The sequence below is a fragment of the Dipteris shenzhenensis genome, chromosome 25 (genome assembly GCF_047967505.1).
Source record: "Dipteris shenzhenensis isolate YYH24624 ecotype China chromosome 25, Dip_SZ_1.0, whole genome shotgun sequence".
NCBI classification, from domain to species: Eukaryota; Viridiplantae; Streptophyta; class Polypodiopsida; order Gleicheniales; family Dipteridaceae; genus Dipteris; species Dipteris shenzhenensis.
This window is the reverse complement of record NC_141620.1, coordinates 26,563,638-26,578,782: the sequence shown is the minus strand read 5'-3', so window position 1 is coordinate 26,578,782 and position 15,145 is coordinate 26,563,638. Positions and strand designations below refer to the sequence as shown.

General features: G+C 43.7%; 1 protein-coding gene across 1 annotated transcript; it reads right to left on the bottom strand.

Moving 5' to 3' along the window:
- Nucleotides 1-214: 214 nt before the first annotated feature.
- Nucleotides 215-14,471, bottom strand: LOC147885676 (uncharacterized). The gene is made up of 2 exons (XM_087396293.1): nucleotides 13,244-14,471; nucleotides 215-2,150 (listed from the first exon to the last, which is right to left on the bottom strand). Exons 1-2 carry the CDS (start codon nucleotides 14,178-14,180, stop codon nucleotides 1,315-1,317), a joined length of 1,773 nt encoding a protein of 590 aa, XP_087252419.1. The 5' UTR covers nucleotides 14,181-14,471; the 3' UTR covers nucleotides 215-1,314.
- Nucleotides 14,472-15,145: the final 674 nt, after the last annotated feature.

The following is a 15,145-nucleotide window of genomic DNA, read 5'->3' as shown; positions in this document are numbered from 1 at the left end:
AAACAAGCTACAATTAGTACATGGATTCTAGCTACACATAGATTTTTAAAATAGAGGCCATACAACAAAAGTCTACCTGTGCCACCAATATTGCTGCAACTGCAACATATGGGAAAGACATACTGTAATGATAATGCAGGACGGCCTCCCATCAAACAACATGGCTAAGGTAACAAGCAGTTTGGCTTTCCAGCTTGAGCACATCCCAAAAAGTAAAAAACAAGAAGATATATTGAGTCCTTAGACTAATAAAGAAAGCAGCAGAAGTCAGCCAGCTATAAAACCAAAAACACTTCAGGGCCTCCAGCATATAAAGCAACTTGATTCCTCTAATGTCTGCCAGGTCAAGCAATTAAGCTCTGAAAAAGAAGGGTTCATTTCTCAAAAGGACAAAGAAAGGAGAAGCCTGCTCTATCAGCTGTACCTTATCCTCTTAAGAAGCCTAAACTTCAACAGAAAGCATCAGGAAATGCTCGACACTCTGCAATGTAAACAAATGGACCCTCTAAAGCTGTGAATGATAAAACAGAAAGGAACTACTAAAACAATGGCACGCTGCCACTGCATTCAGCCCTAAAGTACACCATTAAATTTACGATGTATGAAAAGTCAATGCCTGTCACTTAAGGCATTGTTGCTCCTGCAGGAAAAGGGATGAACTCACCTGTCATGCACTGCACTCCCCTCGTCCAATCAATGTTATAGCGTTTTGAGTCACGCCATGTACGCTTTGCACCCAGTTTGATAAATAGGAAGTCGTGCAAGCTGTGGAACAAGCCCAAAACAGGTACTGATGATGATTCAACCCTTCCTGATGACAATCCTTGAACTTGTTAAGCTGAATGAGCTCGTATAATCCAGGGAATAACAATCCTCCAACCATAATCTTCAGCAAACTGCATCATAATATACTATTCTTTGCCGACACAGAGTCCAGATTCAGCTGTGCGCATAAACTGATTCGTTTCTGCAAAGCTATGAGAAGAGACAGAAAAGAGCCTTGTAGTCACTTCTAGCAGTCCCTCAAGTATAGCATCATAGAAGAGAGCCAAGGGTGCCCAAAAACCAAGTACAAGTGTAACATGCGCACCCAAGAAAGGGAGAAAATCTAGAGGAAAATAAAAAGGAAGAAAATACAGATAAAAAGGAAGTCCCCCCATCCCACCCCTAATAAACAAACAAAAAAGAAAGGCAAGAAGAGAGAGAAGAAAAAGGCTGGGCAGAAGGAGGAGAGGGAGAGAGAAAGAGAGACAGACAGAGCAGCAGCAGCTTGAAAATATGCAAAGAAGCCAGTCTCAGCAGTAGAGAGCCCAGCTACATCTTCCCACCCCAAGCTTCTGTCATGTTATATCTTGCCGTGTAGTCTGCCTGCTGGGTTGGATAGTTAGTCTCAGTGTATGCACCATAATAGGCCCCATCTCCATTTCTTGCTTCATTTTGATATTTATTCTGACTGGCATCCTGAATGTAAGGTGGATTCACGTTCTGTTTTGGATCTTGATACTCGGGAACATTTCCAGCTCTATAGAAGGGAAAGCTCTGTTGCTGCTGCTGCGGAAGCTGCTGCTGTTGCTGCGGCTGCTGCAGTGGTTGCTGCTGCTGAAGCGGTTGCTGCTGCTGAAGGGGTTGCTGCTGCTGCAGAGGTTGCTGCTGCTGCAGAGGTGGTTGCTGTTGCAATTGCTGAGGCTGCTCTTGAGGATACTGGGCTATCGTAGGCTCATTCTCCCTCCTAGGATATCCTCCATCAACAGAGTAATTAACCATCCAGGGTGCTGTTTGATTAGCCTGCACATAGCCTTGAGTAGACATGGCTGGCTGTCTTGGGGCCTCCCACTTCTTCTCCTCATTCCAGTATGTATAATTTGCAGCAGTTCCGTTGATACCATCCTGTGATGTTGCATAAGGTGTCACAGCAGGCACTGCAGTTGGATATGGATTAACAGTTCCTACAGCAACAGGCGCAACGCCACCTGAGCTTGCATAGTCAACAGGAGCCCCATACGAAACAGTTAAAGGAGGAGGGTTCATCATGCTTGGATCAGCATACATTTTTGGTGCAGCCATCTCTGGATTAGCACCCGGATATTGCATATCAGCAGTCATAGTTCCACCATTGGAATAGGTAGAAACTCCAGTGTAAGCTTGCAGCTCTGCAGATTCAGAAATTTCATTGAAATAGCATAAGCTCAATTCCATATACAAATCTAAAGCCACGTCTTTGATTCTCACATCCCAAAGCACAAAAAAATACCTTTGCAAAGAGCTTACTAACACCCCCAAAATACCATGCATAAAAACTACTAGAATACTGAAACTTACAAATATTTGAAAACAAAGCCAAAATGTAAAAAAGCCGTCTAGAAGGGGAGGGGGAGGACACAGACACATACCCGCACAAAGAACAGCAGTTCCTTTCTTCTTGGTTTTCTATTTTCTTTTGCAAGGGGGGAATATTTTAGGAAGATGCAAAATAAAAGTAAAACTTGCAAAGTAACAATCATAATATTATCAGCACCAAGGCATAACCTACTATCACAGGAACGTAAATTTCATTGTGCAAATAAACCCATGGACTTTTTGGCCGCGAGGGATTGGCCTAGAGGAAACGCCAACTTCCTAGACGTCCCTAGTCGAGTTCGAAGTGCACCCACTAGGCCCAAATGCTAGGTCAAAGCAAGGCTAAGAGGGGTCTAGTTGTTGGGCCCAAGGAAAACCAATGTTTCATTGGTGAAAGAGGGGTTAGAGCTTTTACGTGTGTCATTGGTTGTAGTGGGTTGGGACTTTAATGAAATGTGCCACGTGGCACAACCCCATGCACTCTTCTCTTTTCTAAATTCTCCCTTGCATCCAATGTTAAAGGATTCCTTGCATGGTACGGATTTCTACGCCTCTTCTTCCTCTCCCCGTCATGGATTTCGAGGTGCCTCTCTTTCTCTTTAATGAAATGCGTTAGAGGGTTAGAGCTTTTACGTGTGTCATTGGTTGTAGTGGGTTAGGACTTTAATGAAATTTGCCTAGCACAACCCCGTGCACCCTTCTCTTTTCTCCCTTGCATCCAATGTGGAAGGATTCCTTGTGGTACGGATTTCCACGCCTCTTCTTTCTCTCCCCGTCATGCATTTCTCTCTCTCTCTCTCTCTCTCTCTCTCTCTCTCTCTCTCTCTCGGCACCTCTTTTTGCTGCTGTGCGGAGTCATTAATGGCTGTACGGATTCCCTTTACTTCTGTACGGACAGAATTCACACTTCCCAAGGCTGCTCCCAAGTTTTACAGACAGTCCCTTCACGAAATTTGAGGTTAGCTGCACCTACTGTACGGCTGATTGGACACAAATCGAGGTACTGGCTGCTTGTACGTCTGCTCCTGCACGTAATTCGAGGTTCATAATCTGCTGTACGGCACTCCTTCCTGCATTTCGAGGCTGATCCTCTGCTGCTGCCCTGCAAGCATTCTACGCTACCCTTCAGCTCCTCTCCTCTTCCTAGTTGCCGATTCTTGCTGCTGCTCTCCTGCACCATGGAACTGCTGCCTTTCTGAGGTGTTCCAGTCAAGAATCTACTCCCTATAACACCTTCGAGTAAATTTGTTGTTCTTCTTCGCCTCATTTATGGCTGAGGTCATATGTGCTTTGCTGGTGGCCTGAACAGAGGATAGGTGTAGGAAAGAGCTTGCCCCTCGTCCATGGACAGCGAGTATGGGTATTCTAACTTCCTTTGGAGTTCATTTGTCCTTTTTGAAGTTTATTATAGCTGGGGGGCAGTGTGTGGAATTCTTCCTGTATTGGGGCCATTTGCTTAGTGTGAGAACTACATTGATGCATTGCCCCTTGAGAGGCTGATTAGTGGATTGTGGAATTGCCAGACCCTTGGAGGGACAGTTTCAATTAATTTCAGGCCTTGAGGCTGTTTGAGCATTGGTTTTGGACGTGTGGAATGCATTGCTACTCTTGGTTGGACACATTTGTGAGAAATGCTTTAGCCTTGCCTTGGCACTTGGGGAGCAGCTTGCCAGAGAATATTTGCTGGTCTGGATGTCAGCTTGCCAGAGAATATTTGCTGATTTGGATGTCATCTTGCCATAGAAAATTTGCTGATTTGGATGTCAGCTTGCCATAGAATTGTTTTGGTTATGGTTTCAAATTTGGCCATGGATTATGCACTTGGACATTCGCTGGGATTTTGGATGCCTTGTGCTTATACCGAGGAACATTCCCAAACTCATTCTCTTAAAACACAACAAAGTGCAGTGTCAATCTCATGACAGTCACTCATGACATTGAAAACCATAAACTCCATCACGCATAGCAGGGACTAGCAGGATAAGATTCAGTTGGCTGGTTCTGGATACATGCAAGGTAGTGACCTTGTTGTATTGTTTGCCTTCTGAATAAATTAAAGAAATACCGAAAGGGGCACCAAAGATTTTGGGGCCAATCTGGTGTTGCACTCAAGGGCAATCTAGCTCCTGAATATTGTTTCAGTATGTGCTTGGTTTTGCTGGATCTATTTCTAATTGGCTGTGATAAGTATTGAAGTGGCTGTAATAAGTATTGAAGTGGCTGTAATTGAAACATATACACGTTAGTAATGGTTTACTGCCCTTTAGGAAACTGAAGGCTGGTTTCACCTACACACATATAGACCTGCGTGTGTGTGTGTGAAGGTAGGTAGGTGATGTCAACGGTGTTGATAATACTATTGTTTCTTACTGTGTGTGTCTTTAGATATACAGTCTCTCTAACATTTGTGCCAATTCAGACATAGCTGAGGGGCTACAGACATGATCTTTGATACTAAAGAGGATCAACTCCAAAAGGAGGCCTTCATGCTTTCCAAGGAGCCAACGGAGATAGTCAAATCCTACGTATACTTGGAATGCATTTTCACAGATCCCAGGGTTGGCATGAGACCAGCAGCACAAAAACTTACCAGATGGCCCCCTTTCTTTAGAAAGGCTGAAGAGAGACTGCTTCCTCCAGTATGTTAACATGAATTCACTTCTCTTTGACTCCAATCCAACCACAGCTCTAAATGCAGGAGCAATGAATTGAAGATAAGTGGACTAGATGGAGAGGCTACAAGTCATGATGCTGTCGCCATGAATTGGGACAAGGGATGTATCCCTCCTGATATTGTCGTTGCAGAGTTTGCACAAAGACATCTCCACACAGACCTCATTTCAGATCATCACTTATTTGGATTGAGTCAGACCTCTGTCTTCATCTACAGCTGTAACAATTCAGCCTTTTGACATTAATATGCCACGACAAGGACCTAGAGTTGCTCTCTTGCATCCTCACATGTATGCAAGCAATTGTTTATATCTCTATTTCAGTTCTGTGACGCTTCTGCTCTCAGTTAGGTAGCTTTACCAAACTGTGAGAGAAGAAGACAGCTGTAAGCTACTACTAAGGGAGGTTCGAGGATAGTGTGGTGTCGACACATTCCAACTTGTAAACCATGAGCACCAGAGCACCCTCCAACTATATTTAAAGACCAAAAGGTGTGTCGTACACATGAAAACGTACCTACAGCCGAAGCACCCATCACATATCCGCCATCTTGGCCATCCTATGCCAAAACTTAAGTGTCAAGACAAGAAGGCTAGAGAAGAACAAGAAGAAAGGGACATTGTGAGTGAAGATGTCAACCAAGAAAGAGACCATGCATTGCTCGTGTCTTTGATTAAGACCAAAGTAGGAAACACATCGAGACAACCTCAACCACTTGTCAAATCTTCGTCTCCTAGAAGACTCAATTTTCAAGGACAACCAACCATGAAGTCTAATTTCATACAACTGTCTTTGCAAAGCAAGGTGAGAAGTGCATGCTTATGTGGGGGCAAACGTGTTGCAGTGACAATTGGTTAAAACGCTTGTAAGGTGAGGTGGGATTACCCCTAGGCAGTTACCTTGGGTTACAAGACTAGAGGCTTAAGACACAACAGCCCCATAGAATATTCATTAAAATGCTTGTGTGCAAGGTAGCATTACCCTTAGGCGGTTGCCATGAATTAAGAATCACTACAGCTATTGCCCAAACTTGTATAAATACGGAGACAAGGAGTAGCAGGACTGCTATCGAGTATCTGTGTAGAGACACGCACACATGATTCTATAGTGCAAGCAGTAGACTTAAGCAATGAGTATATGGTTCTTGATAGCAATCTAGCAATCCATGCAATCTAGGAGTTGATTGCATAGAATGACACTAGCAACAAACATATACAATCAAAACATTTAAACTTCTAATATATGTGTCGTCAACAACAGAGACTTCTTGACGTATGGGTATTTCAACATCATTTGTGAACACATAGAATGACACATTGGAGCAAGCATGGAGAGGTCCAGAAGTTTTGAGAAAAAACGTTATTTTTGTCGTGTGCATCTCAGCCAAAACAAAAACTTTTGGAAGTGATTTGCCCTTTAAACGCCGATGCGAGTGAGCTCATCTAAAGCAATAGAATCTCTTTGTGAATTCCAATGGTTGCATCGAGCATGTACGTGTTTAAATAAAATATATCTAGATGAATCCAAAAACATGCCCAAACACACCTATAGAAAGAAAGCCATTAGTGCAATCACTCACACCATGAACTCCATCACGCATAGCAAGAACTAGCTACTTTGACGTCCCCACATCATCAAAGTCAACGAACAAACGGTCTCACACATACAAATCCTCATCCCCACGCAAACTTGAGAATCCATTTATACAAAAGTCTTCGTAGTAAGCTTTTGAGTTTTTGTTACCACTCCAGAGAGAAAGAGCAGACTAGCTCTGACAAAGGCTAGCACTAAAGGAGAAGGCAAACCAAAAATAGTCTGCATCTTTTCTTTCAAGCTACTACTATTTGTGAAGACTATAGTATTCCATTATAATATCTCCCAAACGAGCATTTCTAAGCAAAAGATACTTAGAAAACACAGCTCATAGAGCAACAAACCACTTAAGATAGAAGAAATTTATCACAAAATCAACAAGTCACAACATGGATGAAAATTTTACAAGGTGATATACCTAGATGAATCCAGAAACATTCCCAAACTCATCCTCTAAAAACTTTACAAGGTGATGTTTGAATGTCCACTAACACAACAAGAACATATATCTAGATGAATATGGGAACACGCCCAAACTCCTCCAAATAGAGCAATTTAATTCTCATGGCAATCACAAGGTTAAAAACCATATTATGGAAGTCCCTCACAAGGTCAAAAACCATATACTCTCTCACGCATACTGGGATTTGTCCATCTCTCGAGTGTAAGAGCACAAGACAAAGCAATGCCAAGCTGCAAGATTTGGTGAAAACCCTATATTATCCAAATTAATCAATGGGATTAGTCAAGAGAAGAACGTTGGTAGAGACGGCTCTAAGATCGAAGTCATTGTGTGAGATAGGGAGGTAAATGTTATGCTAGTTTATAGGTCATTGCCTATAAATAAAAAGGATTAGAATAATTAAAGTATAGGGAGAGGGATCAAGAAACCTTAGCAACTTTAGAACCTAAAATCTAAGGATTAACGTAGGTCCTAGGAAGAACTGAAAGGGCAAGTCTAATGAGATACGACCACTCGTCTGGTCACATCCCATCTTCCAGCCCTTCCATAGGAGGACTAACCTGGTAGTATCCAGCTACCAGAGTACCTAGGATATGTCCTACACCTGGTTGATCAGCCCAAGAACAGCAAAAGAATATGACAGGGAAAGAAGGCCTGACATAGAGGTCACAGCGGCATTTTACTGCGGCATCAAGCGTGTAGGACTGCTTGGTAAACAACCGAGGTTCTAGTTATTCTACAAATAGGATGAAAGAAGTAGATTGACGATATCCACAAATTCTGCTTCTTTATAAACTGGTCAACCAGTCAATCTGCTGTACAGACTCAGCCGACCCAGTTTGACAGCTGACCTGCTTGTTCAGCCTACAAAAGCCTGGCACCTACTGGCCAGACTCTTCTGGACCTGCTGCAGCACTACCCAACTGCCAACAGCAGTCTCCTGACCTGTCTGCAGCAGCCCTGCAGACACGACCTGACCACACAAGATGTGCCTTGTTTCTCACTGCTCCGACCTGTATCTGCAGCAGCCTATCTGAAGTTGTCTCCTGCCCAGACTTCTGCTGTTTGCAGAATCTACTCCAGCCATCTAACAGCAATCTTTGCTTTTTAGGTGAAACCCTAAATTCCGAGCGCACTTACCCACCTTTCTAGCTACCTTCGCCCTTGCTAACTCAGTGGCCTTTATCCTAAGTTGGGATCCATTGAGTTCTGATGCTATCCATACTTTCGTACCTTTCAATTTTGTTGGATTGTCTAAGAATATGGACTCCACTACCTCTTGTTGCAGGAGAGTATGCTGCAAAGCAGAGTGATGGATAGACGTGAAACATAGCAAACAAATCAACCAAAGGTGAAAATTCAAAAGGCAAGGTAACCTTAGGCGATGAAAGAACTCTATATCCAAATTGAGATATCGTAAATGACAGTATACTGTGGTAGACAAGTATAAGCTGCCATTTACGTTTCAAAAGATCCAAATCTATCAAATCCCAATCCAAAAAATGAAACTACAACAAAAAGAAAGAAGAACAAGAAAAAGGGAAGAAGAAACACAATAGAGACACAGGTAGAGAATTGTGTCTGATTATTTAAGGAACCAAAGAAACACCCATCCAAACATGAGCAAACAAAAGAAACACCAACACTAAGATACAAAAAGAAATGGGATCAAAGCAACTCAATATCTAATACTAGACGACATTAAAACGTAGTACAAACCTAAAGATTAAAAAGAGAATGGGCGTAACAGCTCTCCACTTCCGTTCAATAATCCTGAACATATCCAATTCATACTTCTTTGATAGACCAATCTTCCTGAAGTAATATATTCTCAAAAATGAATCAGAAAAAATATGAAAAGCCCAAGAGGAGCATTGGGTAATATATACCTTTGTAAGACTAGGATAAATCCAATTATACAAATTTAGATTTTTTGTTGTTCTAAAGTCCAAAAATCTACACAGAAAATAAAAAGAGAAAACGAAAGAGAAGAAAAAAGAGGAAACAAAACTTTTTGAACAAAAGGAAGACATACTTAGCAAGCAAAGCAACACTCATGTCATCATCAGTGTCCAAGCATAAGCAGCTATACTAGGTATCTAAAGACCCGCCGAGTCTCCCCTTAAATCAATATATCGACCAACGAAACCCACCTTCGGGAAATCCAAAGGGCAGTGAACAGATAACAACCAGCAATTCAACCACTTAGAGCATATTGACGACACACAAAACAATTCTTGAGACTAGATCAACCCTGCCTCGACCAGACACCAAATTGGCCCTAAACTTAGCATCCCTTTCGATATTTATTTATCTTTTATTCAGAAGGCATCAAAAATACAGTAAAAGCACTCTCATGCATCCGACCAAAAGCAGCCAATTGAATAGTCCGTTCAAGCACTTCTGTCTTGCTATGTAAACAGTTCCAATTTCAAAAAGGCATCTCAATCCAATGCAACATTCCATAGGTGACCTTTATTCCGTATCTGGCTGATAAGTTCTAAACTGGAAGCTCCAAAGGAGTCCTGGCAGGACAGTGGCCAGCAAAACCCTGGCTGTTCCTGGCTTACAGAAAAACAAGGCAAGAGATTCTGAAGGCTCTGAGGTAGCTGTAGGGCTTCAGACAGGCAAATAGATAGCTGATCAGAGGGCTCTGAAAACCCTGGAGCAGCAGCAGACAAATAGGTGAATTGATTTGGAGCAGCTCCCAAGCCATCTGGCAGTCGTAATCAGCAGCAACAGCCCTAGAAAGCGAAAAAACGATTTCCTCCAAGCACCCTTCTAGCCCTGACTGCCCTAGCCTCCTACTGATTAAAACAGTTCAAAGGACACCTCAGTTCAATTAATTAATTTCATGGGCCAAGGCAAGGGACCGAAGGTAAAAATCCCTTTAGATAAAAATAGCACCAAGAGATAGGCTAGGCAAGTTGGCTTATGGGACAAGGCAAAAAGTCAAAATTTGCTTTGAGGCTTGTTTCGGACCATAGAAGAATAGGGGGAGGCAAGTCACAGGCCGGGAAAGTGCTCCAGGGCTATTCTATCACATTGCCTTGCTGATTTTCGACTACCAAGACAGTTTGCTGCGAGAAGCCCGAAAATGAATTTGTTTTCGTGCCAGGAGCCTCTAGAGCAGTTCGTTTTTGCAGCATGCTCTTCCCAAATCCCCAAATTTCTTCCGGGAGCCTTCTAGGCCATGCACCTATCAAAATCGCGCTTTTCTAGGCAGTTTGGAGCTTCCAGGCAACTTGATTTGCTTCTAGGTGGGAGGATTTGCTGAGTCGCACTTGCTAGAGGCTTTTCAGGGGCTGCCAGGCCTGATTTCTCTGTTCCGGATCCACTCAGGGTCACCAGACAAGTTGTTTTCAGAAATTTGCACTTGTTTGAGCTGCTCCGGGCCTCCAAAACTAGACGAAATCTATGTTGCAGGCTTAGATTGGTACCTGATCCATTTCTCTTTCAGGATTGAACTGCCAGCCGTAAAGTCCTAAAGTTTAGGAATTCATGTCCCCGTGACGAATGAAGAGGATATTCAAAAGCTTAAGGATATCATAGACTACCATAAGATCTTAGGCTTCATACGAAGATTAAAGAAGACTATAAAGTGAAAGTTAAATGAGAAAGTTGTAAGACCATTAAAAGGCTATCTATTAAGCCCGAATCTATGATGATTTTGTTAGCATGTAAAAGAATGTGATGGAAAAGGCATATGCCTATCTTACCAAGTTGCACAAACCTTAAAGTTTCCTTTTGAGGCATATGCCCATCTTACCAAGTTTCCTAAACAAAAGTTCATACCAACTCTTTCCTTTTGATGCCAATTGAGGCTCTAGGGGAGGATCATATTGCCGCAGATTGTACAACAAGTTGCCTCCCAAAATCAACCACCTAAACAAGCACACATGATGTAAAACTTGACCCTCCTAGGAATCTCTAGGTATAAAGAAGGAGAAATAGGCACTCACACATGTTATCTCTCATATGCTACGTGGAAACCTACCTACATAACTAGGTAAGGTCGTGATGAGTTCAAAGCTGTCTTTTGGTTTAACTAATACTCCAGTCATCCACGAGACTCGCGAATAGTTTGATGAAACCCTTTTCAGGTTAGTTTTTAAGCTAATATTGTCACAATAGTCATTCTAAGAAAGAACATAAGAAGTTATTTTATTTGAGGCTTCATGAACGCCAAAAAATCTTCATTAAAGAGGTGAAATACTCAAGGCACATAACTTTAGAAGACGGAATTCCTAGATCAAGGTATTGAAGTGTACCAAATCTTCTCATTTAAGATAACGAAGATGAAAAAACTTAAGGCTTTGAAATTCATTAGAGCCAATTTAGAAAAGCAACAAATCCAAATCTACCATTTGTCGTGGAAACAGATGCAATTAACATGTGGGAGCAATGCTGAATCAAAGACTGAATATAGCACTAGACGGTAAGAAGCTACATTGAGCACAACAAAGGTATTCAATCTATGAGAAGGAGCTCTTCACTATTATTCATGCCTTAAAGACATGGAAGTATTTTTTAAGTGGTGCTAAAATTGAGATCCTCGCGAATTCAAAAATTATCAAATGCCCAAGTTAAGAGACCAAAAGGATGGCCAAGAGCTTGATTTTGAGTTGAGCTTTCGGAAGGATAGTATCTCATCCTCTTAGTCAAGCACAAACTCAATTTCATAACAAAATGTTAGGTGTTGTATCTATGAATCATGTTACAGCTGATCTTTCAACCTGATAGCCATTTATTCAGCCACCGTAGCCAACTCTTTCCTATTGGAAGTTGCAGCCTGTTAGCTGGCAACTAGGCCATGCACTGGTCTCATAGGAGCCAATGATTTGCTTCTCCCAATTCCCACACGATAGCCCACAATTTGTTGGCTGCCTTTCAATAGCACCTGGCATGCACCTACCAATACTGTTCTTACAGCCCCATTCTATAAGGCAATCAACATCCAATCTCTCTCCTGCCTAGAAGTACAAGCATAGCAGGATAACAGCGTGTACTTAACCCACGTCGGATAGTCCAAAGCCTCTAAGAGGGCGAGGGGAACAGTGCCAGCAATTGCCAGCTACAAGTTTCCATGTGATAGACCACGATTAGCTGTTTCAGCCCGCTTGTTACTGCTAATAATTCCTCCTGCCATGCACCTGAAGCCCATAATGCTCCCATCATCCAATATCATGACTACAAGTCACCCCTAGAAGTCCAAGAGTCGTATGAAGAGGCATGCATAAATAAGCCCACAAGATATACATGCAACAATCCCAAAGCTCTGAAAGGTAAATGCTGCCACGTCTACAGGCAATGTCATTGCCACTCACATCATAAATGCAAAGCAACAAATGCCTACTTCATCAATTAGAGCAAGCCACATAGTGGCCACAATTTCTTTGAAATTAAGGAGACACCAAGCCATGACAAATGTTAGAAATGGAGGGCAGACGGCAGTCCTTACATACCCAATTAACCTTCTATGTTGTGAACAAACATCCTCGATACTTTAGCATTGTGATAGCTGCAAAGAAATAAGAGATGACTCCATACTCCCAAGCCCTTATAATCAATGAGACTTCGTTATTTTCTACTTACAACATTTCTTTCAGCATTAACTGTTTCATAATGTTAGAGAAAAAGGAAAGCCTGCTTAATGACTAGTCAATTGGGCTCCACGTAAGGAATACTCTATGAAACCAATGCCTAGGATAGCCCTAGACGACCCAAAAAAAAACACAAGACATCAAGAACATTTTTAAAAGAAGTACCATAAGATTAAAACTTACTCCCTTTCTTTCAGCCTTACCGTTTCCTAATAATTAAGAACGCGGAAAGATGGCACAATGTACAACCATAATTTCATAGAAAAAGCCAATTGTTCTGCAAATGGAAACACTACTTGAACGCTTTAGATGAATCCAAAGGAGGTAAAATGTAGGGAGTGACATTATGAGTAATTCGAGTAAGGAAGAAAATGAACAAGGGGAGTAAACATCCCAAACCAAGAATTTGGTCATTGAAAATGTATAGAGTGAGGCACGAAAGAACACCTAATAAATGCCATCATCACCACCACACACAGCACGAAAGACAACAGACACTGTAATTAAGGAGGACTTCACCTCTAAAGAACCCGGCACACTCAACTTTTAGAGACAAAGGTCAGCAAAAGCATACCTGCAGGGCCATGCGCAAAGTGGCATTTGTCTCCAAACTCGCAAGGTTCCCCTTTCTCCCAGTTAGCACACAGGCGAGTCTTGTAGCTGGGTTTAGCAGCGGAAGGCCCTCTCATACCTGGAACGTTAGTTGGACCTTGAGGGTCCATTCCTGATGTCTTCTGTGCCTCTTCTGTACCATGCAAGAAATTGCAGCGCTCACCGTAGGGACAGTTACCGTCCACAAAATACCTGCAGAGCCTCGTCTTTCTTGGTTGTCCATCAAAACTTCGCCCTCCAACTCCCATGCTAGGACCTCCAGGCCTCCCACCCGCGCCAGTTGTACCTCCTGCTGCAGCAACCATGTTTTCCCATCCTAGAGGGGGCTTTCTCAGTTCTTCCACCCCATGAGCAAAAGTGCAGCGTTCGTTGAAAGTGCAAGCCCCTGACTTGAACTTGGTGCAAAGCTTCGTCTTGTAGAACAGCGCCCCCGTACCCTTTGCAGATCCGGGCGCAAAACTGACAGGAGCCTGATATTGCGATCCGTAGCCTCCTGCCATATTCTGACCATAACTTGGCGTCTGCTGCACGCCATACCCCGAGCCATAGCTTGGACCACCGTAGTTCTGGACAGCTCCAGCCCCCATACCTGGCGGGCCTTCCCCGTAGCCAGAATCAGCTCCATAGGCAACCGCCGTATCATTCCTGTACTCTGTACCTCCCTGCCCAGGCACACCTTGCGAGTCGTTCCTCACTTTCTTGTAAGGCGGTTCCAACCCGGCGGGGGAAGGCCGGCCGTCGGAGCCCTGGCTCCCATCCTGAGCGGAACCCTGCCCGGGCGGTGCATCACTCCATCTTGAAACTCTAGGGTTGGAAGGTCGCTGGGACGCCAAGGGCTCGTAAGCCTGGGGGTCGCGGGTCCAAGAAGCCGCAGCGTCGGGAGCGGCAGAGGAGTCCATGGGAGGGGGGGGGGGGAGCCAAATGCGAAGGAATGTGTGTGGACGAAAATGTTGTGGATGAGTGAAGCTCGAAAGAGATGGACTGTGGCGAACAGAAATGGTGAGGGAGGAGGAAGGAAGGGGGGAAGGCTGGCTATGGCGGAGAGGGCAAAAGCGAGGTATGCACAGAAAAACAGAGAGGGAGGCTTTCTGATCTTTGAGAGTGAAAACCCTCAACTGCGAACAAGACACACACACAGAAAAAAAAGAGATGCAAAAGAAGAGAGAGAGAGATATATAGATATTCAGTTGGACTTCCCTCTCATCATCATCATTCTATAAGGTCCACCCACTCCCTTTAGGGTTTATAGCCTTTTTTGTACCCTTTACCTTTCCCATAATATGGCAGCTTTCGTCCCCCCGTCGTGTGTATAATTCAGCATTCGCCCTTCTGTCAGTGATTGTCGACGAATGCTCTGTAATGGAGAGCTTCTGGCATCGGACATTTATTTCGATCGTTGGTTCTTTAGCAAGAAAAGCCCGGGTGGAGACGAAGATTTTTCATCTCCACCAGAGCACCGGCAATGCCCAAAATTGTCAACGAAAACAGTGGTGTTGAGGCAAATTCTGGCATATTTGCCATCGTGGGAAAGCCCTCTACGCCCCCCCAGTAGTAGGCATGCCTGCCTTCCTGGCATCCGCATCCGCCTGCTTGCAGAGTAGAGCCAGGACAGTTGCCCCCAAGATACGCTCCCACGGGTGTGTGAACCCATTCGAGTGTTCCTCGAACCTCGTCAAAGAGGCAAAATTTCAACATCATCTGGGGGTGTAGCAGAAGGGGAGAGACCGGTGGCAAGTCTCATGTGCCGAGATCTGAGGAAGCAAGGAAGAGAGAGAGACGGCGCTCACCTAAGGCATCCTTAAGGCCACCGTTGATGCGAGGTCTGCCATGGGCCACAGGCCCAACGCCAACGGGCTGCTGCTGT